The sequence below is a fragment of the Lontra canadensis genome, unplaced genomic scaffold (assembly GCF_010015895.1).
Source record: "Lontra canadensis isolate GAN:19392208 unplaced genomic scaffold, GSC_riverotter_1.0 scaffold69, whole genome shotgun sequence".
NCBI classification, from domain to species: domain Eukaryota; kingdom Metazoa; phylum Chordata; class Mammalia; order Carnivora; family Mustelidae; genus Lontra; species Lontra canadensis.
Genome location: NW_022631063.1, coordinates 8,579,257 through 8,607,095, shown reverse-complemented (window position 1 = coordinate 8,607,095; position 27,839 = coordinate 8,579,257). Strand labels below are relative to the sequence as shown.

Sequence of the window (27,839 nt, the reverse complement as noted above, 5' to 3'; positions counted from 1 at the left end):
TGACAAGACGGAGGATTGAATATTTTGTTACGGATTATTATTTAATAATAGAGTAAGTAACTTTTCTTTCTACATTTTTTAAGATGTTATTTATTTATTTGAGAGAGAGAGATTGAGCACAAGGCAGGGAGGGGCAGAGGAAGTAGAAGCAGGTTCAGTCCGAGGACTCTGGGATCATGAGCTAGCCAAAAGCAGATGCTTAACCGACTGAGCCACCCAGGTGCCCCATTTTTCTTTCTATTCTAAAGTATTTTCTCATTTAATCAGAAGAGATTAAATATATCTGTGTCATTAACTGTAGCAATTTTATAGAGATGATGATCTCTGACTTTTCTTTTTGTTGTCCAGTCAGGGCTGATGAAATCTACTTAAGGTAGAGGTAAAAAATTTTAATATCCACTCCTTCTCTTTTGTGATGATATCTGAACATACTGTTAAAATTTCCTATAATGCATTTATGCCAATAATTTTAAATAGCTCTATTTGGAGGCTGATAAAGGTGGTTATCTTCTATCATGGCACGATCCATACTGATTTATTTCCCTCCTTCTGTGACAGTGTTAAGATTGTAGGATTTTTTTATATTTTGTCTTACTTGCATTGAAGAAACACATTTATTTTTATTTTAAAAATAAGGCAAGGAGTCAGGTAAAACAAGATCCCATATTAGATTTGAAAACTTGTTTAATAATCACTGGCTTAAATTCCAAATAAAATAGAAGCATTAGTTTAATTATATCACTACCATCTCTTGAGTCCTTTAGATTTGTCTTTGTTTTTTGAACATACTTTTCAATTGCTAGAAAATACCATGTAAATTATCACTAATATCTTAGAGCATTTAAATGCCACAGTAATCGTTCAGATTTTGGTATGATTACAAATTAGCATTTATAAAGCTAAATTGATATGAATAGTACCACTTTCTACTTTCATCACTTTCTCCTAACCACTGTTCCATTGTACAGCGTAATTCTTTGACTTTTTATAATTGTGGTAGTCTTTCCATCTTTCAAAGCCAAATCAGGGGCACCTGGGTGGTGCATTCCGTTGAGCTTCTGACTGTTGGTCTCCGTTAAGGTCATGAATCTCATAGTTGTGAGATGGAGTCTTGCATTGGGTTCCGTGCTCAGTGTGGTGTCTGCTTCAGATTCTTTCTCTCTCCTGCTGGCCCTCCCCCAGCTTGTGCTCTCTCTGTCTCAAATGAATAAATCTTTAAAAATAAAGCCATATCATATTTTGCTTTCCGTATTTATTTTGCCATCTATTTTCTGGTCAGCTGTAATGCAGTGGTTAAGAAAAAAAAATAGAGAAGCAAAGAAAGAAATGACTGCATCAGCAAGAGCAGTAATAAACTTGAAAACATTCTATAAAATATGCAATATGTGCAATTTTTACACCTTGTGCAAATGCAAAGCTGACTTGGTTGATGTCCCTTGGATTTTCTAGGAGATCACTGGTCAAGATCAGTGGTTTTTCAAATCTTTTTTTAAGCTGTAGAACTCTTTCTTCAATGTAAGTCCAATATGGAACCTCTGTTAAAATGAGGGATGCTGTGTTTGCAAGCATGGAGCTGGAGGTAGGATGTATCTTTGATAGGCTAGCACCTTAGTTCAGCTCCCTGCTCCTTCCTTCCCTTTTCCTCCTCTTTAACATCTTTTGAGGCACAACCTCCTTTCCTAAGGTATCTCTGGAGTACAGTTTGAAAATCGCAGATAGCATTCTGATTTTTTCTTCACTGGTGAGCCATTTTAGAGATGAAATATTTGGTACCTTTCTGCATATCCTAAATCTCCAGGGTTCTAAATTCCCAAATCCGTGTAGAAATGAGAACGCAGGAGAATTGTTAGCTTCACTGAGAATTTTAGTTTTGTTTAATATAGGTACTGTTCAGACTTAAATTTAAAAACAACAAAAAAAAACCCTAATGCACATTTTCCTGAGGTTAGTGATAGCATATTTATAGACCTAGACTGCTCGTTCTGTAGCTTATAGTTGAAGAGAGAGTTGAATGGGACCTTAAAGAGGAAACATCACTTATTTTGTAAGCCCTACAAGTTATTTTTAAGCTATTAAGGAAGAAACTGCTAATCATTTAACACGTGATTGAAGTTTTGAAATAGAAAAGTACATAGATTTTTGGAATAATAATAATAAAAAACAGTTTTTGTTTTGAAAAAATAATTTTAAACTGGCTGTAGTAATTGTGTGTGTAAAAACTATAATTTTAAATTCAGATAAGAAAATTTATTGGGTGCTTACTGACATTTATAGATGTTTCAGATGGTGTACTGTTTCACAACTGTTTCAGATGATGTACTAAGTGTGTCTCTGGTGTGTTTCTTATTTAATCCCCACAGTCCTGCACCTGTATTACCACATTTAAAATTGATGAGAATAGGGTGCCTGGCTGGCTCAGTCAGTAGAATATGTGACTCTTGATCCTTGGGGTTGTGAATTTGAGCCCCATGTAGGGCATAGAGTTTACTAAAAAAAACTGATGAAAGATTGGAGTCTTGGGTTAAATAATACATGGAGAGTTATCGTAAATAATGGACCCAGAGGACTGCCTGGGTGGCTCAGTGGGTTAATAAGCCTCTGCCTTCAGCTCAGGTCATGATCTTAGGGTCCTGGGATCGAGTCCCACATCAAGCTCTCTGCTAGGCAGGGAGCCTGCTTGCTCCTCCCTCTCTCTCTCTCTCTCTACCCCTCTCTGCCTACTTGTGATCTCTCTCTGTCAAATAAATAAAATCCTTTAAAAAAAAAAAAATAATGGACCCAGAGTTTGATTCTTAGTCTCAGTCTGTGGTTCTTCAGAGACCAGTGGTTCTTGCTTTCTGGGAAATGATGTTTCTTTGGGGCTGACAGAACAAGATTAGGGTTTATAGGAAGGGACGAAATATGGTCTGTTTGTAATAGAAACACTTATAGGTGAATTTAGTTACATCTTAGTTTTCCTTCTTTGTTTTTTATTTTGTTCAACTTTTCAGTTTTTTATTACCTATTTCCAACTTCTTTACCTGCACTAGTCATACATTATAGTCTTAAAATTTATTTTAGTCTTGTCTTCCTCCCCCCCCACCTTCCTCAAATTCTCTGGTTTAAAGGAGGTAAACTTGTTGCCTTTTGGGTTGTTTTTACACTGTAATAAATATGTATCTGGGTTTTTTCGTTCATTGTTTTTAACAAAATGACATTTTCTCCAAGGACTGTCCCACTTTTCCATGCCATTAAATTTTAAATTTAGGTAGTGAAATTTTGCCTCAGTTTTTACTTAAATAATCTCTGGGTCTTTAAAAAAAAAAAAAAAAAAGACCTTAAGTATCTTCAAATACATATCCAGTAAAGTGGTTAATGAATGTTATTCCAAATAAGTTTGCGAATTTCTTTATACACTGTAACTTTCCATCCCATTCCCCTTTTGGAGATAGCAGGTGAATGTTAGCATTTAAAAGCTTTGTGGTTAATAAATCTAACTTTGTTCACCCTGGCTGAATGTCCCACTCTGTTCTGCATTTAAAATGTAGCCTCTCAGCCTAACTCATCCACTGTTCCTTGGAAAATATTTTAGAAAGTGATACGAAACCGTAGGTAGAAAATGTTTCTAGTATAATTTTTAGAATTGTGTTATTCTATGTGATTTTTTTGTTGTTGTTTATCAAAAGTAGCTAGTCAGGATTTAAGATGGAATACAGATGGGATCCTGCCATGCTTAAAAATTAGTACAACGGTAAATTGTTACGGAAAACCATATTTTATTGATCTTAAGCTACTTTTTTTTTTACATAGATTAGATAAAGATGTGAATAAGTATTATTTGGGAATCCTCTTTTGTTTTAATATAGATTTTAGGGTTCTTTATAAAAATGTTAGCTTAGAGTTTTTATTTGGTGTTATTTTGAGTAAAATAGAAACTTGGTTATTGTTTGCCTGAGTATGATATTTAATGAACTATTTACCCTAACCTGCTGATACATCAGTCTACCTCCTGAGTAGATTGCCAGTTAGGGAGGATTTCTTTAAGATCTCTGGTTTGTGTTGTGAAAACATGAAGGCAGTTTATTAGTTATAATTTTATTTACAAACTTGATAAAATTTTGAAATATTTTTGTGTAGTTGATTCATTCAATTTTTGATACAGGACACATAGCACGTCATTTACAGAAAAAAAGAGCATTTAGGCCATGGAAGTACAGGCTTGAATTTGATTTAAATCCTGGTTACCTTGAATAAATTATTTAATATTAATGTAGCTATCAAGTGATAACTGTATGCTAGGCATGAGGAAATTGGGGGGAAGGGGAGATGATAGAACTCCTGTTGTTGAAGAATTCAGGCACTGGAACATTTGATTCATCCTCTGTATCTGTTATCATGTTGACAAAATGGGGGGTAAAAGAACTTAAAATCTCCATTATTCTGAAGAGGAATCATAGGTGCTCAACACAAGTTATGTGTTGTCATTCATATTGTTTAATCATAGACTACTCAGAGACAACAAAATATAGATTATTTCCCTTTCTTGTTTGGGAACTGCACTGGCTTTAGAGGTTTATTTTAAGTTGCTTCGATGTATCATTCATTCAAACGTTCTTTGTTCTGGCACCAGACATACTTGCTAATCTTCTAGAATTTGAGGGCCTTGTGCCATTGCATTGTGCTTTTTGTTCTTAGTTTTGATTTTTAACTAAGCATAACAGCTTGTCAGACTCCACAAAAATTACTTGTTATTTTAGCCTGATGAAAATGCTAATTTGAGAACAAGCAATCATCTAGGGTTGGGGAATCTGCAGACTTCTTCTGTAAAGGGCCAGATGTTTTTAGACTTTGTGGACCATATAGTCTCTCTGGGAACTAACTTTGCTATCATAGTGTGAAAGCAGCCATAGTCAGTACATAAATGAATGAGTATGGCTGTGTTCCAATAAAACTTTATTTATGGATACTGAAATTTGAGTTTCTTAAAATTTTCATATCACAATATTTTTTTAATTATTAAAATTTTCAGTTACTTAAAAATGTAAGTCATGCCTAGGTAATGGGCCTCACAAAAACAGGTGGCTAGCAGATTTGGCCATTGGGCTGTAGTTTGCTGCCACCGATTTAGAGCATAATCTATGAATTTGCTGTAGTTGTTAGATAATAATTGTAAGGATTGTATATATATTGGGGTTTGAATTCTGCTCTTTTCTTTTTCATCCAAGTTTACTTTTATAGACTAAATATGTGTGAATAATAGAAAACGAATAGGAAAAACATAGGGTATTTTTCTTTACTTATTTTTTGCCCAGTTAAGAATTTGAAGGGTGCTTTAAACAGCTGCTTACTCTCACATATTTTATCCATCTCAAGTCAAATTCTGTAAATGCGAATTTCAAGTAATTTGTACAAGGACTTCTGTACTTTGGATGTTTAAAATTTACATAGTAGCAAAATTTATCTTTTAAATAGATTGTATATAGGCAACTATACATTTACATCACATGAGCACTATTGAACAAAATAGTTTTTGTTTTGAAAATAATAATTTTTATACTGGCTGTAGTAATTGTATGTGTAAAAACTGTAACTTTAAATTCTGTTAACTTGCTTTCTGTAGACACCAGAGAAGAAACAATCAGAATCATCCAGAGGAAGAAAGAGAAAAGCAGAAAACCAGAATGAAAGTAGTCAGGGTAAGTGAAGCAAAATCTTTCAGAGCCAAATAAGTATTTATAATTAATCTGATTTTAATAGCTTAATATTTTGTAGAAGTAATATTGTATTTTTATCATTTTTATAGCTATTATAAATTCATGCATTAATAATAGTTTTTAAATGTACTTCCCATAAGAAAGAATAATAATATGAAATTGAAATGGTAGTATATGGTTACTGTTTTTAGGCTTTTGGACATTTCCCTTATTTTTTTTTGCTTGAGAATTCGAAAGGCCAAGTGTCATGTCTAAACCTGGCGAACATTACCTTACCACCTTTCATTTTTCTTTCTTTATCTGAATTACAGTGTTGAAATGGCTTCTTGTGTTTGAGTAAGAACTTTAGATGTCACTTTAAAGTGCAAGTACCAAAAGCTTGCTTATTCCTTTTATTTAAAAAAGAAAAAGGCTGTATAAAAATGGTTGAGATGCTTATTAAAGCATCATCTTTTTCTTTCCATACCTGTTCTTCATTCTTTCTTGCATGCCTACCCTTGTGATATAGACTAAGATGATGATTTTCAAGTCATCTACAAAACTCTTATAATGGACAACAAAGCAGTATTGTCGTTTAATTTTGTCACTCAAAATTAAATACAGTAAATTGGTTCTTAAGTCATATAGGTCTATATACATATGATTCATGTTTTGGAGCCGCTCTTTAGCTTTAAGGACTGGGACCAGGACCCATGGCTTGCTAATACTTACATGTTGCACTGATATCAAGGAATATATTTGCAGCAACTATCTGTGTGGAAGGAGGAAGTTAAGTCACTCTAGCGTCTTTCTATAGAAGTGTGGTATTTTGTATCTCCATCTCAAAGCTCAGTTTTGGTTTTAGTATAATTCCACCAGATTGTGGTTAGTGGCCTTGGAGCTTTATTTAGTGTAAAGATATATTAGTTATGATAGTTTTGACTTTAGATTTAAAAACTCACTTAAAAGCAGGTCCCAAATTAGGGTGAGACTTCTGGGTTGGTTGATTCAACCTGTGTTTTTAAAAATCCATGTTTATTTCTTTGCGGTGTGCTATCTATAAGACTTGTCTAATTTTCTTACGTTTTTAGAACAGCTGCCAGTTTTGACTGGATTTACTTGCTTGAGCTTTCACACTTGTATTTGTTTTAGAGAGAGGTTGACTTTCTGTGTTTTTTTTCCCCTCTTACTTTGAATATAAGGTTCTTCAAGTCCAGAGCAAACCTCTCCTGTAATCTTGTCAGCCAGAATTGGGTCATGAGTCCACATTCATTCCATACCCAGTTATGTCCAACAGACATACTGTTGCCCTTAGAAAAACCAGGTCTGTCTCTGAAATTCAAAGTGGGTAAAGTTCCTTTTAGAAATGTGGACTTTGTGGAGAAGGGATGTTTGATACCTGAACAAAATTGGATTTCTGATCAGGAGGGGAGAGGAACTAGGGTGGAGACCAGATAGGAGTCAGCTTTCCTTGATATTACATGTGGTATGTAGTGGGGAAGGAATATTAACAGCCAAGTTTGGGTTCAGTTACAGAAAAAGAATTAGAGACATAGCTTCTGGATAGGAAACCAAAACTGTCTCTTTTGTCTTTAAAGAATAGCACCTTCTTCAGAATCTGCAGGAAAATTGTTACAGGTGGGAGGAAAATTCTTTGGGTTTACAGGCGTGCCGTATAAATACTGCAGGTTTGGTTCCAGACTATCACAATAAAGCAAGTATCACGATAAATGAATCAAATTTTTTTGGTTTTCCAGTGTATTTAAAAGTATGTTTATACTGTAGTCTATGGTGTGTCAATAGCATTATGTCTAAAAAACATCATACATATCTTAATTTTTAAAATATTACTTAAAAATGCTGTCATCTGAGCTTTCATTGAGTTGTAATCACTGATAAGAAATATTGTGAGAATTACTAAAATGTGACACAGAGACATGAAGTGAACAAATGCTGTCTATTGGAAAAATGGGGTCTATAGACTTGCTCAATGCAAGGTTGCAAAAAACCTTCAATTTGTGTTTAAAAAAAAAAAAAACACCGAAATCAGTGAAAATCAGTAAAACAAGATGTGCCTTTAAAACCTTTACAGTCCTTTCTGACCTCTAAGTAAATCTGTACAAAACTGTTGTTCACACTTTCTAGGTACCATTTATATAGTCCTGGGCACTTAATTTTTCTTGTTCCACAAAAGAATTTAAGGTTGTTGAACTCTTAAATGTAACCTTTGTTCATCTCAGTAATGCTTGGCTTATAGTAACCACTCAAATATTTGTTGAATAAAATAAATGAATAAATGAATAAATGTGAGTATTGAATTGATAAATATATATGTTTTATATTATCCACAGGTTTTGAGTTCATGGTATTGTCATTTTCTCTTTGTATTGAAGAAATCATGTATTTTATATAGTTCCATTGTAGGGGTGGGTGCCTCTCATCCAAAAAAGTATCTCTAACACTGTATTTCTTAGCATCTTCTTAATTCAATATTTATAAAATTGATGATCCAATTTAGAGCAAAACTTTTAATTAAAGAACTGTGATATGTTATGATTTGGACCACTTTACCAATATGGTCATAAGAGCAGTATTTAAAATCTAGTCTGTTAAAAAGCATCCTATTAATCTGGGAATACCTTTTAGAAATCAAAATATTTTACAAAATAACATTCATGTTAAAGCATGTTATTGTCAGTTTGTATGATTTTGTGTTAAAGCTTTTTTATTATATGCTGGGTATGAGTTGATTTGTCGGTCATGCAGTTGCCACTTTGCTTTTTTTATTCATTGATTTGCTTTTATGAAATTAGTAGTGATTAAGTAATATGAATAATGTAGTTTTAAAAACAAAATCCTTTACTATCATTTATTTATTTGATTCTCCAGTAATTAGAACTTCAAAAATTGACATGTTTCTATTGAAATGTCACTTCATTTTTGGATTTCTGAAATTGGCATCTTACCCTCTGAGGGCTCTTGATACAATTTTGTCTATGTCCCTTACTAACCAACTAAAATACCATGTTGTTTTTATTAAACAGGTGATTTTTATGTATATTAGGGAAATTAAGTTTGACACATTCTTTTTCTGATATAGTATATGATAAGTAGTCCTGACTAACTTTACATCTATAAAACTTTTTTACTTTTATATTTTAGGAAAAAGTATTGGGGGACGTGGCCACAAAATTAGTGACTATTTTGAAGTAAGTCTATTAACAAATATCTCTAGTTCTTAATACAATTTTACTGTGGGCTGAAATAATTTCTTTGAAGCACAAGGTAAACTTTTGTAATGTCTTATCTTCCTAGGAACTTTAAAATTTACTTTTACAGTGGAATGGCACATCATAATCTTCAGAGTACTTTTTCACATATTTGCTTATGACAACCGAGGAGTTAGGTACAGTAGGTATTAGTGTTTCTGTATTACATATGAGGAAACTGAGGACCAGAGATGTAAAGTTGCCTATTTAAAGTCAAATTCTAAGTGGAAGAGCAAAGAGGGGCACCTGGTTGGCGCAGTTGGTTGAGTATCCGACTCTTGGTTTAGGCTTAGGTCATGATCTCAGGGTCACGAGTTCCTACCCCATGCAGGGCTCCCCACTCAGCATGGAGTTGGTTTAAGATTCTCTCCTCCCTCTGTCCCTCTCCTCTCTGCATGTCTGCCTCCTCTTTCTCTCACTCGAATAAATCAATCTTTAAAAAAAAAAAGGAAGAGCAAGAAGAGAAGTTAGAGTCTAATAGCCTCTGATTAAGAACTGTTTCTACTGTCATTGCAGCCTTTATGATAGCACCATGGCAACATTTGAGCCCCTTAGATAGAAATTAAATAATGATAGAAGTGTGAATCTGAGAGCCCTGAAAATAATAAATAGTGGTATATTTAGATTCTTACCCAGTTTGGAATATTTTCGTACATCTACACAGAAATATTTTTGGCTACCAATTTTACATTACAGAACGTTAATATGATTGTTAAAACAACAAACATGATCTACTCAGTAGAAAAAAATTTATATTTACTTGAGTGTGAGAGCAGAATTTGCCATTCAGGGGAAGGGCTTTATTAAAAAATTTTTTTTACCATCCATTGTTTTTCTTAATTGGGTTTACGGTATCTATGGTAAAAGTGTTGCTCAGCGTCTAGTGTTGCTGACCAGATGCTCTTTAACTGAGGTCAGTCCCTCAGTGTTATTATCAATTAACAATCTTTTCTAAAGATTGGATCAGTTCAAATAGATAAATCTCAGGTCTCTTGAATGCTCATGTGTCACGAGTTCTGCTAGGTACTGTAGTTTAAAAAAAAAAAAAATTAGACAAAGTCCCGAGGTTACACGAAGATACATTAGGAGGTCACCTGAGAGGAAGCCAGTAGCAGTGAATTGTTTTCTCCTCCTACCGTTGGTAGAGAAACATGAGAAATTTGAAATTTAGCTGTGGAATACATTAGGTGGCTTCTCTTCATATGCACCTAGGTCATGCACTGTAATGCATGTTACGCATGAGAGAAGGGATTGATATTTATAAGATTTTGTGCTGTTAAAGGGAAGGGACTTAATCTGTGTAATTTTTTATATAGTACTACAAACATTTGGATTTTTAACAGATCTTGAGAATGATGATCCTGTTTTAAGATGGTTTATTACATTCACTAACATCTACTTGTAACTATGTTAATTTTGGGGTATTAGAGATTATACTGCTTCAACAAACATTTATAGTGGGGCTGTATTAAAATTTGAAGGAAAAATAATATATGTTCATTGTTTGGGAGAAATTAATTTATCTTGAGTCTGCCGCAGTAACAGATTATAGTCAGAATGCTCAAGAAATAAGGGTCATTACTGAATAGTCTTCTCACATTCCTGTGATCAGTATTCTCTATTTAGTCTTTTAGGACTCGTCTGTAACTGACCTTAGTTTTGCTTTTTCTTGTTCCATTTAAATCACTACTGATTTAATTTAGAAGATCTATTTAAGTTAATTCTTAAGGTCATATCAAAAATAACACCTAGCTAAACCTGTTTTAATAAAGAGTGATGTTTCCTTTTTTTTTTTTTTTCCTCAGTACCAAGGTGGGAATGGCTCAAGTCCAGTAAGAGGCATACCTCCTGCGATCCGTTCTCCTCAGAATTCACATTCACATTCCACTCCTTCTTCATCTGTAAGTTTTTACATGTGTAGGTAGTCTTCTGTGTGCTGAATATATGTATATATATACTGAATAACTTTTCATTGAGAACTTCTACATACATTTATTTGTATTTATCTTTTTAGAAAATCATTCTGTGAGGTAAGTTAAGTTCTTTTTAATGATCTGATGCTGCTAGAACTTTATTTCTTCAAGTGAGATCTTTAAGTTAAAGATTTCCTGAATTAACTATATCCCAAGAAGTGATGTTTCTATAAAAGAATGTGGTCAAGCCTATGGGACTAAAACAAATAACTCTTTTATCAGTCTGTATTCAGTTACTGATTTCTAATTCTAACTCTCTTAGCAATTAAATTTCTTAACCACTGAAGTATAGCCTATTTTCTTTCCTAGGAATCCTTAAGATAAAGGTAGGCAGCCTTTATCTCTGGATCATTTTAGTTAAACATAGGAAAAGGATATTGGGCCTAAAAATTATTTTATAGCTTTTTGGTTTGTTGCTAGTGTTTTAAGATCTAGTTCTATTTACATGCATTGTCTTCCTTTTGGATTTCATTTTTTCTTTAGTTTTATTATATGAAAGTTTAATGTCTAACAAGAAAAGCAGAATTGGCTTTTAGTAATTTAAAAAATTAAAGATATTTAAAAATCAGAGTATCTCTTATTTTTTTCAAGTACTCTGTCTTTACTTCAGTGTCCCCTTCTACTCCTTGCCTGTAGACACACACTTAGTTGTATCTTAACTTCTTTTGTACGTTGGCTACATCATACTGCCATATGTAAAATAAAGTGTCAGACTCAACAAATTTTGAGTTCCAGTGATGGCATTGATACAATGCTAGAATCTGTTTTCAGTGGTGTGTTTTAAAACTAGTAACTAGATAAACCATGAAACTCATCAGTAGATTGATGTTACACTATATATGGGTGTGCACTATTGCCCTTGGTAGTAAGAGTTATATATTAAGATCTTTTCAGTTTTACTTATTGAACCACTATCCTCTGTTCTTAATATTTTTGTTTTGAGATAATGTATTTTGCTTTGTTATACTTAATAGATTGAAAGCATTTAAAAATTTTTTTATGGTTCTAGAATGTAAGCTGCTCAGGCAAGGAATATAAATGGTTGTTTCTTTTCACTGTGCCTTATGTAAGGGAGGGTACTCTAAAAATGAATGCTTATTGAATAAATGATTAAAAGTTTTAAAAAGTCAGTTATGTTTTAATTCAGCTGTTATCCTGATAAAAACTTAAGAAGTGTTATGTAGTTGTTGCTGAGCAAAAGCCTATATTTTTCTTGCTAATGTAAAAATTTTAATCTTTTTCTAAGGTTCGACCGAATAGCCCTTCTCCTACTGCATTAGCTTTTGGGGACCACCCTGTTATACAACCAAAGCAGTTATCCTTTAAAATTACTCAGGTAAATAGTAAATAAAATTTTTTGCATGACTTGTAAGAAACTTAGTGCAAAAAGATGTCTTCTCTTTTAGACATAGTTAGAAAGTAAAATTATACATCAAGAAAGCTAATTACTAAACAGAAAAACTATTTGTTGGGTGGAGGTTAAGAAATTGAAACACCCACTTTACTATCAGCTTATCCTTTGTTACATGCTGGTTAAATATGTAGATATAAGCATTTTAAATAAACAGAATAAGCATGACTTGTCAGTTTTGTTTATTGCTTCTTTTTGAACATACCATCCAAGTACATATAATCAGTGTTTCCTGAACTTAATACTTGTCACGAGTGAACTTAATTAAAGCAGTTCATTTTGGGTGTCTATATTTCACTTAAAGGTATCATTTGAAAATTAGATATCTTTTATGCTTACTTGATTTTATGAATTTGAGTATTACGTTTTTCATTTTAACTTTTTACATGTGATAGTTTTTGGATTTTAGTGTATCAGATTAGGGGAATTGGAAGAGTAAATCTTTTTGCTTAGCCATCTTTATTACCCCAGTTTATTGCCATTAAACTTTTCTGTTAGGTCATGTCCAAGCTATTGCACATGCATCAAAACATCTTTCTTTAGATGATCTTTAGGCTAGGATTACAGGTACATTGCTTACAGTCACTGAATAGCTCATGAAAGCTTTTGCTGTGTTCAAAGATCAGCTAGCATTGATAGCATAAAGCAGCGGTTACATTCAGTTTTAATGAAGAACACTACAATATTCTAAAACTTTTAGTAATCAGTTTTTTAAATGTTTCTTTGTAAGCTTGTAGAACTTACACTTCTGAAGATGTTAAAACTTAAAACTATACTAAAACTTTTTTGGATAACTTTTACATACACAAACTCAAATATTTTCTTTGTTTTTAGGACTGAAATCTAGTTTTTATTTGCATGCAATGATATGTATAATGGAGTTAGTAAAATAGCTTTCTTTCATTTAGACTGATCTCACAATGCTGAAATTAGCAGCATTAGAAAGTAATAAAAACCAGGACCTGGAAAAGAAGGAAGGTCGTATAGATGACTTGCTCAGGGTAAGTAATAAGTCATGGAGAGGGAAAAAATTGAGTTAATTACTTGGCAATAATAAAACTTGAGGAAATAATTAGCATTATAAAAAATTCTTCAGCTGGGGAAAAAAAACAAACTTTTTCTGGTAGTTTTAAGTACATGAAAAATCACTATTTTAAAGTGAAAATTACTAGCCTTTAAATATGAATTGAGAGGGGCATCTGGGTAGCACAGTCAGTTAAGCGTCCAGCTCTTGGTTTCAGCTCAGGTCTTGATCTCAAGTTCGAGCCCCAAGTTGGGTTCAGAGTGGAGTCCACTGGAGCTTCTCTCTCCCTCTTCCTCTCCCCCTCCCACTTATGCTCTCTCTCTAATATATTTAAGTTTATTAGTGTGGAGGAAGCTGATCTAATTTCCTACCATAAAAATATCATTGGTGCAAAGGAATTAAGATAAGCGAGTCTGTTGCCTATTTTCTCTCTCTAATATAAATAAATCTTTAAAATAAATATAAATAAATGTGAATCGAGAAACAGTTGGAGAAATACAGAGAAGTTTGTAAAATTTATTTTCATTTGATCAGCTATCATAAGACCGATGACCATTTCATGTTAGTTTTAAAGGTAATTGATTTTGTTTTAAACCTAACTGACATTTGATACTACACAAGATGAAGTAACTACTGCAATCCTGTGAGATTTTTAATTGAAGCTTTTTATTTTAATATTTTAAAATTTTCAATTTTAATTGAAACTTTATAAAAGGACATATCAAAGAATACTTAAAATATGAGTAAGGTAAGAAGCAGTGCTTCTCAGTCCTTGCCACTCAGTAGAATCACCAAATGGGAAGGGTGGGAGGCACTTTATAAAGGTACATGCCTAAACTCCATCCTGAGGGGTTGTAATTAAATTGATGTTGTGTGGGGCTTGGGCATTGGTAGTTTTAAAAGCTCCTCCAAAAAAAATAAATAAATAAACTCCTCCAGATGATTATAATTATAATTTAAGCCAGCATTGAGAACTATTAGTGTAGAAACTCAATAAAACCAGTGTTTCATCTGTGATCCTACCACAATTACTGATACCTTTGAAACATCCAGCTTGCCTTTCCTGATCCTATCCCAGTCACTCTCTCACCTTCTTTTACCATTAACTACTGTTCTAAGTTCTTTATTTATTATGCCTTATTATTATAGTTTTATCACATGTATCTGTAGATTCTTAACATATTTCAGTATTTTTTTTTTAATTTTAAATTTTATTTTTTTGAGAAAGAGAGAGAGAGTGCACAAGCCAGGGGAGGGTCAGAGAAGCAGACTTCGTCCATGGAGCAAGGAGCCCAACATGGAACTTGGTCCCAGAACTCTGGGATCATGGCCTGAGCGGAAGACTGACACTTAACCAACTGAGCCACTCAGGCACCCCTTCAGTTTATTTTTGAACTTTACATAAAATTATGCTCTCTGTACCCTTTTGCCCTGCTTGTTTTCACTAAACTTTATACATGGAATTGTCATGTACTTTGTTCATTTCATGCTCTCTCTATATAGTAAGGCATTATATGAATATACCATAATGTATTTTTTCTGCTCTTGGTGGACATTTTGTTTCTGCTTTTTGTTAATGTGAATAGTTCTGCTAAGAATATTATTGTACATGTCTTCTAGGGCAAATGTGGAAAATTTGTCACATTGTTCTTTAAGAGAGACCTGGCCACAGTACATGGCATGTAAATGTTCAGTTTTGCTTTATAATGCCAAATTTTCCCCAAAGTGGTTGGATTAATTTATACTCCTATGAGCAATAAATAATCTTGTTGCTTATTATCTTTGCTAAGGCTTATTATAATCAGATATAATAAATTTTTGGCCAGTTCAATGGATGTAACAAAGTGTCTTTTGTCTTTTATTATGTGTTCTCTATTTTCTAGCATCTTTTAAAATACTTATTAATTTTGTTCTTCAGAGAAATAACTGGTCATGTTTTTTGCTCACCTTTCTTAATGGGTTGCTGTTTGTGTTTTTTTTTTACTTTTAAAACATTTTTAATTTAAATTTAAATTAACATATAATGTATAATTGTTTTCAAAGGTATAAGCCTGTGATTGCTCCAGTCTTATATAATACCTAGTGCTCATTACATCACATGTCCTCCTTAATGTGTATCACACAGTTACCCCATCCTTCCACCTCCCACCCCTCCAGCAACCCTCAGTGTGTTTCCTATGATTAAGAGTCTCTTATGGTTTGTCTCCCTCTGTGGTTTTGTCTTGTTTCATTTTTTCCTCTCTTTCCCTGTGATCCTGTGCCTTGTTTCTTGGAGTCCACATGTAAGTGAGATCATATGATAATTGTATTTCTCTGATTGACGTATTTTGCTTACAATAATACCCTCTTTCCATTCATGTTGTTGCAAAAGGCAAGAATTCATTTTTTGATGGCTGAATAATATTCCATTGTATATAATATACTACTTCTTCTGTATCCATTCATCCATCGATGGACATCTGGGCTCGTTCCATAGTTTGGCTGTTGTGGACATTGCTGCTGTGAACATTGTGGTGCAGGTGCCCTTTCAGATCACTACATTTGTATCTTTAGGGTAAATACCTAGTAGCACAATTACTAGATTGGAGGTAGCTCTATTTTCAACTTTTGGAGGAACCTCCATAGTGTTTTCCAGAGTGGTTGTACCAGTTTGCATTCCCACCAACCGTGTTAAGAGGGTTCCCCTTTCTCCACATCCTTGCCAACATCTGTTGTTTCCTGACTTGTTAATTTTAGCCATTCTGACTGATATGAGGTGGTATCTCATTGTGGCTTTGATTTGTATTTCCCTAATGCCTAAGCACTTCTTCATGTGTCTGTTGGCCATTTGTGTGTCTTTGGAGAAATGTCTGTTCATGTCTTCTGCCCATTTCTTGATTGGATTATTTATTTTTTGGGTGTTGAGTTTGAGAAGTTCTTTATAGATTTTGGATACTAGCCCTTTATCTGATAAGACATTTGCAAATATCTTCTCCCATTCTGTTGATTGTCTTTTGGTTTTATCAACTGTTTCCTTTGCTGTGAAAAAGCTTTTTATCTGATGATGTCCTAGTAGTTCATTTTGCCTTTTTTCCCCTTGCCTTTGGAGACGTGTAGCAAGAAGTTGCTGTGGCCAAGGTCGAAGAGGTTGCTGTGTTCTCCTCAAGGGTTTTTTTTTTTTTTTTAAAGCTTTTACTTATTTATTTGACAGAGATCACAAGTAGGCAGAGAGGCAGGCAGAGAGAGAGGGAGAGGGAAGCAGGCTCCCCGCTGAGCTGAGAGCCCGACGTGGGACTCAATCCCAGGACCCTGAGATCATGACCCAAGCCGAAGGCAGCTGCTCAACCCACTGAGCCACCCAGGCGCCCCTCCTCAAGGGTTTTGATGGATTCCTGTCTCACTTTAAGTTCTTTCATCCACTTCAAGTCTGTTTTTGCATATGGTTTAAGAGAATGGTCCAGTTTCATTCTTCTGCATGTGGCTGTCCAATATTCCCCACACCATTTGTTGAAGAGACTGTCTTTTTTCTGTTGGACATTCTTTCCTGCTTTATCAAAGATTAGTTGGCCATAGAGTTGAAGGTCCATTTCTGGGCTCTCTGTTCTGTTCCACTGATCTTTGTGTCTGTTTTTGTGCCAGTACCATACGGTCTTGATGATGACAGCTTTGTAATAGAGCTTGAAGTCAGAATTGTGATGCCACCAGCTTTGCTTTTCTTTTTCGACATTCCTCTGGCTATTTGGGATCTTTTCTTGTTCCATACAAATTTTAGTATTATTTGTTCCAGTTCTGTGAAAAAAATTGATGATATTTTGATGGGGATTGCATTGAATGTGTAGATTGGTCTAGGTAACATAGACATTTTAACGGTATTTGTTCTTCCAGTCCATGAGCATGGAATATTTTTCCATTTCTTTTGGTGTTTCCTTCATGAGTGTTCTCTAGTTTTCTGAGTACTAATGCTTTGCCATTTTGGCTATGTTTATTCCTAGGTGTCTTATGGTTTGGGGTGCAATTGTAAATGGGATCGACTCCTTAATTTCTCTCTCTTCTGTCTCATTGTTAGTGTGTAGGAATACATTTTTTGGATACCAGTTTTTTGTTGTTCCTATATATTGATTTTCTCCCAGATAATGGACTTAACTTAGCTGAGGTTAGATACTTTAGGGTGTTGGTTTGAACTTATGAAGTCTAGATACAAATTCCACGTACTTTCCACTGCACAATTACATAGCACTTAACAGTATTATCCATGGTTAGTAGATGTTTAAAAAAATAATTTTAGTATCATACTCAAATACTTTTCTTTTTATGTAATTTATTGAGAATGTAAGAATATTCCTAAGTATCTCATATACACAAATTCTAGACCTTTTCTATTTTTACTTATGTTGTAGGCTAACTGTGATCTCAGACGGCAAATAGATGAACAACAAAAATTACTTGAAAAATACAAAGAACGATTAAATAAGTGTATATCAATGAGCAAGAAGCTGCTTATTGAAAAGGTAAGTTTAAAAAGTTCAGTGAATTTTCCTTTTCATTCCACTGGCCCTTTTTCACCTTGTGTAGTTTTTAAATGAATAAAATTGATGATTTTTTTTCCTCCTTTTTTCAGAGTACACAAGAAAAATTGTCAAGCAGAGAAAAGAGTATGCAAGACCGATTACGCCTTGGGCACTTCACAACAGTTAGACATGGTGCTTCATTTACTGAACAATGGACAGATGGTTTTGCGTTTCAGAATCTTGTGAAGTTAGTCATTCTTATATTTTAAAAAAATGTAGTGTTCCTTTGGGTTTTTGTTACTTCCAGAGATTATAGATTTGGAATTGTGTTTTATTTCTACTCCTTACTGCTCTTTGAAATCACAGAATTTAGTACATTTGAAAGGAATGTAAAACAAAAGTATTACAATTTCAACTTTAGCCGATTTCTTGATTAGTCAGCATTCATCCATACTATATATTATTCTAAGTATTACTTTCCAAAATATAAACTGATCCTCTAGCTTCATCGATGAATTGGGAGGGAATTTTAATTTTCATTCATATATATGGATATATATGTATCTTGGAATACACACGCACACACACACACGTGTGTGTGTGTGTGTGTATCTCTCTCTCTCTCTCGGGATTTTTCTACTTAGTTTTTTCCACATTCTCCAGTCATTACTTCATTGTTATTTTTCAGCTCTTGCTTGCTTGCTTTCTGTTCCTTCTGCTTTAGATACAATAATTCATAAATTATTTGAGGAATATGTAGGTTTAGCATTTCTAAACATTGCTAAAGTTTGCCTTAGCAAACTTTAAAACAGATATTGACTTAAGATGATGGTAGATAGGGATAGATTGACTATGAATTAAGGAGTTAGGACCTGTGCTGCTTTTTTGTTTTTCACTCTAAAACTTTTTAAACCTCAAAAACAGGAGTAGTGCCAGCATCTACATCAGATTTGCTAGAGTTCTATAGAAAATGGAGGCAAAGCTACATCTAGTTTATAAACATTGCTGTTTCAAACACTGGTTCCCAGGACTTAGCACAGAATGGCCTTCTCTCTCCCACAGTTGATTTATTTATCTTTTGTACAGCACCAGCTATGCTGGGTGACAGGTATACCATAATGAACAACAGAGTTCTTGTGATCCTAGGGAGTTTGGCTTTTAATTCAAAGGTTTGTATGTAGTGTGTGTGGTCAGAATTAAGTTTTAGAAAGATAACTGGTGATACATGTGGGACTAATATTGGAAAAAAGATAAATTATTGACAGCAGAGGTATCCAAATGAAAGATGATTAGGCTTGAGCTAAAATGCCAACAATGAAAGGTAGAGAATAGGAGATATATTTTAGATAGAAACCATGTTTTTGAATGTTAAATAGGCAAGAATTTCTGCTACTAAACTCCGATCTACACAGTTGTCCTGATAATGAATAAAATAGGCTACATAATATAACCTTAAATACAAACTAAATATACATATCTAAAATAGTTCTTTGTAGCGAAAATTTCTCTAAGCTGTCAGCAAAATTGGAGCCTCTGGGTTGGTGATGGTGAACACCTGGAGGTTTGGGGAGAGTCGTGCAATTAGAGAGCACCTGGAAGCCCCACACCCTTGGCCCATACCTTACCCTATGCATCTCTTCCAGCTGGCTGTTCCTTTTTATAATAAACGAGTAATCTAGTTTTTAAAAAATTACTTACATTTCTTGTATTGTGGGCCTATTTTGTGTTATTACATACGCATATATTAAATCAAGCTGCTTATCAGTGTGAATTAAGTGGTTTATCAGAGACATAACCAAAGTAGTTGGTGGATGAGAAGAGAAATAAATATTAGTAATATTAAATTAGTAATCTCTAAATTCTGTAGGCATTCCTAAATAATCAGATAATAGCTTTCTATTCATTCTAGTAATTCTTTACTTTCCATTAGGATTTTAAACATTAGGATTATTGCCATTTGTTTTCATTTATAGCATCTTGATTGTGCTCTAAACTAGCTTTAAAAATTAACTTTTTTAATTAAATGAAGTTATATATTTCTATTTCCAAAGGAAAACTGGGTTAAACTCCTGATCTAGCTTTGCTGTTGCTGAATTTTCTCCACCTTTTACTCTTCTGCCTCAGTGGCTATTGATTCTTTCATTCTGGTCATACTCTACTCTCTGGCTAGAATCATAGGATCAGGCAATATGTTTAAAGGCAGTTTTGGGTCAGCAGAATAGAAGTTCTGTAGTTCTGCTTTAAGTAGGGGCGGGGAGCCAAGGAATTGAAACATTTGTCTTTTTTAAATCTAAGTACCATAACCATGTAGAGGTTTAAAATTTTTTTCTTAGCATGTTGAGGTGACCTAACAGGGAACATGGTTACTATGAGAACAAGTTGTGTGGTGGGATAATTTTAAAAAGCTTCACTGTCACTTACTCTTGCTCTGGTCAGATTGCTGAAATTAGAGTTAGTAAGCTTTAGGTTCTTGGATAAGAAGCAGTAATACTTTTACTTTTATTAATTTGCTCATTTTTCAGTATCATGCTGATTTTTTTGTTTCCCTCTTTTTTTTTCTTGTCTCCTTCAAATTGTCAAAATTCTTTCTTCATAAATTTCTAATATTTAGGTCAGTTTTTGTTTCATTTCAAGGTACCGCTTACACAGTCTCAAAATCTTTTTGACATAGACAAATTTAGAAAATAACACTTTATTAACTTGTCTTTTTAAAGTTTTTCTAGTAAGTGATGAGATGCATGTTTAAAATTTCTGTGCTTATTTCTGTTCTTTATTTTAATAGCCCATTTGTTTCATTGAGCAAGTATTAACTAAATTCCTAGTATGTGCTGATGATTATGCTGGGCACTAGGAATATAATAGGATATAAAATAGATGTGGTCTCGGTTTTCATGCAGTAGTGTGTCTAGAGACATTCTAATCAAGTATCTGTAGGAATGATACTCACTAGGAAGGAGGTAGAGATCTCCAAGGTACCATGAAATTAAACATAGCCACACATTTTTCCCTACTTCAGGGGATTTAGGGAATTTAGAAATGAATGCTTCAAATGAGACCTGGACAGTGAGTACAAGTAGGTTCAAAAAGGTGGAACCATAATATTTGTTAATGTTCATGCTTTTTCATGTTTATTGGTATATTCTTGTTTTAACTGTGAAGAGTAACGAAAGTTAATACAGTTTTTTACATTTATTTTTATACAGGCAACAAGAATGGGTGAATCAGCAAAGGGAAGATATTGAGAGGCAAAGGAAACTTCTAGCCAAACGCAAACCTCCCACAGCTAATAATTCTCAGGCACCCTCTACCAATTCTGAACCAAAACAAAGGAAAAACAAAGCAGTCAATGGAGCAGAGAATGATCCCTTTGTTAGACCAAATTTACCACAACTGTAAGCCTTCATTTTAATTTTCCTTTTTTTTTTTTTAAATTGTTGCCAGTGAGCATGAGTGTTAGATGTTATTTATATTTGCGCTAATACTTAAATACTAAAAATAGTTATGACCAGGAAGGAAAGCAGTATTAAAATTTACTTCTAAATTAATAATGTCCAAATACCCGAATTCAGCCTTTGTAAGTGGAGACTTATTAATTCTCTTTTCAAATGAAGACATAGCAGCTAAGAGGAAACTGGAATCCTCTTTCTTCATGTCTGAATAATAGAATCAGTTATTAGTTTTGGTTATCTCAATTCTGTATTTCCGATAATGTTACTTTTTCTGAGAGAATATTAAACAATATAACTGACATTTATTTTCTTAACCTATGAAAGCAGTGCATTGGTAGGTTATAGGTATTGTTTTTTCCCTTTCTGCTTTTATTTTCTAAATTTTCTAAATCAGTGATGAACTGCTCTTTATAGTTCAGTGGGCAAAGAGCTTTTTAAATAATTAAATGCTTATTATACATAGAAAATTGGAAAATATGAAAGAACATAGTATTATAGACCATGATTCCATCCACAGAGAAGACCATTGTTAAAATTTTGATTTATCGATGTGTCTGAACATGTAATTTTTTTGTTCTGTAGGAACTTAAGTTTTCTGAGTAGAAAATACACACACACACACGCACACTGTTTGATGTTTCTGTGTGGGTGTATTCTTTCTTCCCTTGTTGAAAGGTAATGTTTCATCTGTGCTTTGATTCCCATACCCTGCTACATGAGGGACTCTTCTATGGACACCTCCTTTATCTTCTATTGTCAGCTTTTTGTTCTCTACTGGTTCCTTCCTTTTAGAAGACAAAATGAAACCAAAAACTCTGCTTCAATTATATATCCCTCTGTTCTAGTCTCCATATCCTGTCATCTTTATAACCACATTTCTTGAAAGATTGCTTGTACCAGTCTCTTCTGTCTCACCTTCCATTTTCTTTCCTTTTTTTTTTTTTTGAAGATTTTATTTATTTATTTGACAGAGATCTCAATTAGGCAGAGAGGCAGACAGAGAGAGAGAGAGAGAGAGGAGGAAGCAGGCTCCCTGCTGAGCAGAGAGCCCAATATGGGGCTCCATCCCAGGACTCTGGGATCATGACCTGAGCTGAAGGCAGAGGCTTTAATCCACTGAGCCACCCAGGTGCCCCCCATTTTCTTTCTTAAATGAAATTGCCTTTTAAAGGTGAGCTATCTTTTTGATGCTCCATGCCATAGACATTGGAGTCTTTAACTTGGCAGCATTGAATAGTGTTGATTTTTTTTTCGTTTTTAAGATTTTCTTTATTTATTTGAGAGAGAGAGAGTGAGAGAGAGCCTGAGAAGGGAAGGAGGTCATAGGGAGAAGCGGACTCCCCATGGACCTGGGAGCCTGCTGCAGGACTGGATCCAGGGACTCCCCAGATCATGACCTGAGCCGAAGGCAGTCACTTAACCAGCTGAGCCACCCAGGAGCCGGATTATTGTTGACTTCTTATTTTTTCCCAAAGGACTCTTTCTTGCCTTTAGTTTTTGAAATACCTTGATCTCCGAATTTTCATTTTTCTTCTCTGCTCATCTTCTCAGTCTGTTCTATGGACATCATTTGCATTACCAATTTGTAAAATGTAAGTGTCTTTTAAGGATCTGTCTTGGTCATCATCCTACTTTACATCTTTTTCTTGAAAATTAGCTACTCTCAGAGTTTCAGTTATCACATATATATGCTTCTGACATCCAAGTTTCTGTCTCTTGTCTGCTTTTCTTTCTTGCATATTAAATGTATCTCAGTTTTGAATGTCATATCCTTTCTTGTTATCAGTACTTAAGTGCTTCTGATGTAGCCTTTTTAAAACTGTATTTACTAAAAACACAGAACAAAACAAAAACAATTTACTCTTCCCGTTCCAGTCGGTCTCTCTCCACACATATACACATACACTCATCTGCACATCCACGTACACACCCCTTGCCTTCTGCTGTGTTTTCTCTGTTAGTAAATGGTACTACTGTCCTCTCAGTTCTATATGCCAGGTTTTTATTATCATCCTTAGTATTTTAGATCAAGATTTTATTTATTTTCCTTAATCCATTTTTATTATTTTCCATTAATAAATAGGTGGTAATAAGCTTATTTTTCAAAATCTACCTTAAAATCTACTTCCATCTTCAAACCTTTTCTAATCCTAGGGGCCTTTTATAAATTGGAATTAAAACATTCAGCTATTGATATTTTTTTTAAAAATAGCAGATGGTTTACTTTTTGTAAATTAGTAAATTTGTTGTTTAATAAAGGGTAGATGGGTAGATGAGTGCTAATACAGAATACAGTGTGTGTTTGGTTTAGCTCCACTCCTGTGAGACACCAGTCCTTCTAGATCTCAAGTGTACCCATTTATGTAAGTCCCCATTGACAGACACCATTCTAACTCAAGTTACTGTCCTCTCTTACTTGGGTTATTTTTTTCCACCTACCTTTCCTTTCAGCTTTGGTTTAGCAATCCAGTTCGTTTTCATTTTGCAATCAGAATCATTTTTGCAGAATATCCTTTTGTTCTCTTATCACCTTAACATAGCTCTCTGTTTCTTGAATCATAGAGTCCAAAAGTTCTAAGAAGATTTCTGAAAGCACTTTTGATCTGACATTTTTGGACCACTCTAGCCTCATCTTCTGTCACTAACCAGTGCCTACCCTTCATTGCCAACTTTCAAACTCCCAACCCATGGTTTTTAATTCCTTTTCATCTTTTAAATCCTATTCTCGGTATTTCTTCCTAAAAGCTTTTCCTTGATCCCTGAAGGATAGGGGTTAATTATCACTTTAATGTGATAGTGTCCTCTGTCTCTTCAGTCACAGCATCACTATTTACTGTGTTAATGGCACTAGAAACATCCTTCATGTTTTCCTTTCCCTCATTCTCTGTTTCTGTAGCATCTTGTATTTGTCCATCTTCATTGCCATGATCTTAGTACAGGACCTCAGCTCTTTTTTTAACCTAGATTATGGTTTCCCACATGTCTCTTCATGTCAGTTTCACATTTAACCTTCACTGACCTTCAAGATAAAATTCACCCTCATGAAGGACTCTTCATAGGCCTTATTTTTCTCTTTCATTTCACGCCCTACATCTGTCTTACATCTCTTCTGTTAAACTCTTAGTTCTCTAAGTGGATTAGGTGTCCTTGTTTCTGTGCCTTTATACACCTCGTTCCTTGCCTTTCTTCACCTGTCTCATTGCCTGTTCATCCTTTAAGGCTTGGCTCAAATACCAGTTGCAGTAGAAAGCCCTTTCTAACTTTTGTTCTTCCCATTTTCTCCCCCATTTCTCCTCAGGTTAGGTGCCCATAGCCTTTTTATATGTGCCTCTTCTGTATGTAGCATTTATCTCACTGTTTTATTTCTATATTCCCAATATGTAGCACAGTATTCGGACATGAAAAGTGGCCAGTAAATGTCAAATTCTGGTACTTAAGCATTTGATTGAATTTCATTTTCTCCTTCTCACTAGTTCCTCCTTCATTTTTCTAGTTTGTCACAGGTATTTTGCTTACTTGCCTTCCAAGATACTTAACAGGCCTAACTATTGTTTAATAGTCATAGACTTGTCTTATTTCCACCTTACTTTATGATACATATTGACTGAGAACTAACCCTAAAGTGAACTGCTATGTGTTTTTGGAATGGCAGGTGAAGTGATAATGCATAAAAGTTTGACTCTTTATACAAATGCAGATTTAAATAGGGAAAAAAGCCATAGAAGCACTTTTTTTTTTTTTTTTAAGATTTGTTTGTTTATTAGAGCATACACGAGAGCAGGGGAAGGAAGGGGCAGAGGGAAAGGAGAGAGAGAATCTCCAGCAGTCTCCCTGCTGTGGGAGTCTCAGTCGATGGGGGACTCGATCACAGAACCCCAAAATCATGACCTCAGCCCAGATCAAGAGTTGGATATTCAACTGTTCAACTGGCTCACCACCCAGGTGCCCCAGAAGCACTTTGGTTTATATATTAACTATATTTTAGTGGCTATTCTCTGCAACTATCTTCTAAAAATTCCTTTTGAATAACTGTTTTGGTGGTAACTAGAACATCTTGTGTATATGCAGAACATCTAGTTTAATTAGAAGAGAAACCATAAATCTTTAATTATTTTTCTATCAAGAAATTAACATAGAAAATGAAGCTACTACTATGTAGTGGTTAGGACTTTAGCATTGTAGACAGACAGATGTGGAATCTATCCTTGACTCTTTCAGGTTATTATTTTTGGTAAGCTCTTTTACTTCTTTGAGTCTCCCATTTCCTCATTTGTAACAGTACCTATATCATAGTGTTGAAACGATGATATGAGGTAATGCATGTTAAAGTACTTGCGTGGTTCCTGATTCTTAACTAATTTTTAACTACCAGCCAGATTCGGTCAGGTTTTGTCTTGTTTTGTTTTGTTTTTAAGATTTTTTATACATTTATTTGACAGAGATCACAAATAGGCAGAGAAGCAGGCAGAGAGAGAGGCGGGGAAGCAGGCTCCCATCGAGCAAAGAGCCCGATGTGGGGCTCGATCCCAGGACCCCAGGATCATGACCCGAGCCGAAGACAGAGGCCTTAACCCACTGAGCCCCCCAGGCGCCCCTCGGTCAGGTTTTTTAGACAGCAATTTCTAATTCTAGTCACAAAGACTTCTTTTATTCAGAATGGTTTGTATAGATGATGTTATTTATGGCTGTCTAAATGACTCTTGTGTTAATTGTAATTAATTTTAATCAAAATTTTGACTTCATGTTAAATACATTTTAAATTACGTTTTAATTTTATTTTTTATTATTTATTTATTTTTTTTTTTTAAAGATTTTATTTATTTATTTGACAGAGAGAGATCACAAAGCAGGCAGAGAGGCAGGCAGAGAGAGAGGAGGAAGCAGGCTCCCTGCTGAGCAGAGAGCCCGATGCGGGGCTCGATCCCAGGACCCTGAGTTCATGACCGGAGCCGAAGGCAGCGGCTTAACCCACTGATCCACCCAGGCGCCCCTAAATTATGTTTTAATTTTATTTATGTATTTCATGTTGCACAGAGGATTGCAAAGTAACAGTAATATTTTACCTTCTATTTTATATTAAGGAAATTTTAGAGGTCACTATGTTTTCTCATTAAAGCTTTAGTTTTCGGGCACCTGGGTGGCTTAGTGGGTTAAACCTCTGCCTCTGGCTCAGGCCATGATCTCAGGATCCTGGGATTGAGCCCCACATTGGGCTTTCTGCTCAGCAGGGAGCCTGCTTTCCCCACCCCTCTGCCCGCCTCTCTGCCTACTTGTGCTCTGTCAAATAAGTAAATAAAATCTTAAAAAAAAAAGCTTTAATTTTAACTCAAGATTATATTTTCATATCATAAAGTTATTTAGTGGATTGTCTTATAAATATTATAATGGACTTTTAATTAAGAAAATTTATTTTTAGAGCAGTTTTAGTATATACCAAAATTGATCAGAAAGTACAGAGAGTTGACATATACTCCCTGTCCCCACACACAACCTCCACCATTATCGGTATCCTGCAGCAGAGTGGTATATTTGTTACAATTGAGGAATGTGCATTGGCACATCATTATCACCTAGAGTTTGTAGTGTACATTAAAATTCACTTTTGGTATAGTGCACATTTTATGGGTTTTGACAAATGTTTAATTGATTTTTTAAAAAATGCTGTCTGAAAAATCTTTCATTGGAGCATTTAATCTATTTTCATTTCATGTATTTATCTATTTATTGGGGCTTAAATCTGGTCTTTCTTTGTGCTATCTATTTGCCCTGCCTCTTCTCTGTCCCTTTTTTTTTTCTTTATTGGGTTGCTCAGTTTTTAATTTCTCTCTCTCTCTGTCAGACACACCCCCTATGTAAAGACATCTTTGTCTGGTATAGTTATTGTGTTCATTTAAATGTTACTTGCATATTTATCTTTTTTTTTCCTCTTCATTTATTTTTACAGCTTCAATTTTTTTTACCTAGTAAGATCTTTCTGCCCAAGAAAACCCTTTAGAAATTTTTTCTTTTTAGTGTGGGTCTATTGGTAGTGACACATTTCAGTTTTTTCTTGGTATGAAACTAACTTTATTTTGCCTTTATTCCCAAAATTATTTTTACTGGTTTTAGAGTTTTAGGTTGGTGATTATTTGAAGGTATCTTACCGTCTTTTGACTTAAAATTATTACTAGATAAGTTACCTGACCATAAAAGAACCATATTGAATGGAGCAGAAGCAATATTTGAAGATGAAATAACTGAGAATATTTTAAAACAGATGAATAAGATTGATCTATAAATTCACAGTGGCCAGAGAATTCTAAGTATGATGAATAAAAAGAAATACCTAGGCACATCATAATGAAATTTCAGAAAAATCGGGGCACCTGGGTGGCTCAGTGGGTTAAGCCTCTCTCTGCCTTTGGCTCAGGTCATGGGATCAAGCCCTGCAACGGGCTCTCTGCTCAGTAGGGAGACTGCTTCCCTCTCTTTCTCTCTGCCTGCCTCTCTGCATACTTGTAATCTCTGTCTGTCAAATCAATCAATCAATCTTAAATAATAAAAAGTTTTTCAGA

The 27,839-nt window shown here is 34.4% G+C and overlaps 1 protein-coding gene across 2 annotated transcripts in view; it reads left to right on the top strand.

The window, feature by feature from the left end:
* TLK1 (tousled like kinase 1) overlaps nucleotides 1–27,839 on the top strand; it is a 139,599-nt gene that overhangs the window by 72,665 nt on the left and 39,095 nt on the right. For both annotated transcript variants that reach the window (XM_032880435.1, XM_032880436.1), the window contains exons 4-11: nucleotides 5,600–5,675; nucleotides 8,835–8,881; nucleotides 10,747–10,842; nucleotides 12,161–12,250; nucleotides 13,234–13,326; nucleotides 17,726–17,836; nucleotides 17,947–18,083; nucleotides 21,040–21,228. In XM_032880435.1, the coding sequence (XP_032736326.1) occupies nucleotides 5,600–5,675; nucleotides 8,835–8,881; nucleotides 10,747–10,842; nucleotides 12,161–12,250; nucleotides 13,234–13,326; nucleotides 17,726–17,836; nucleotides 17,947–18,083; nucleotides 21,040–21,228 (839 nt within the window). The remainder of the gene's footprint in view (nucleotides 1–5,599; nucleotides 5,676–8,834; nucleotides 8,882–10,746; nucleotides 10,843–12,160; nucleotides 12,251–13,233; nucleotides 13,327–17,725; nucleotides 17,837–17,946; nucleotides 18,084–21,039; nucleotides 21,229–27,839) is intronic.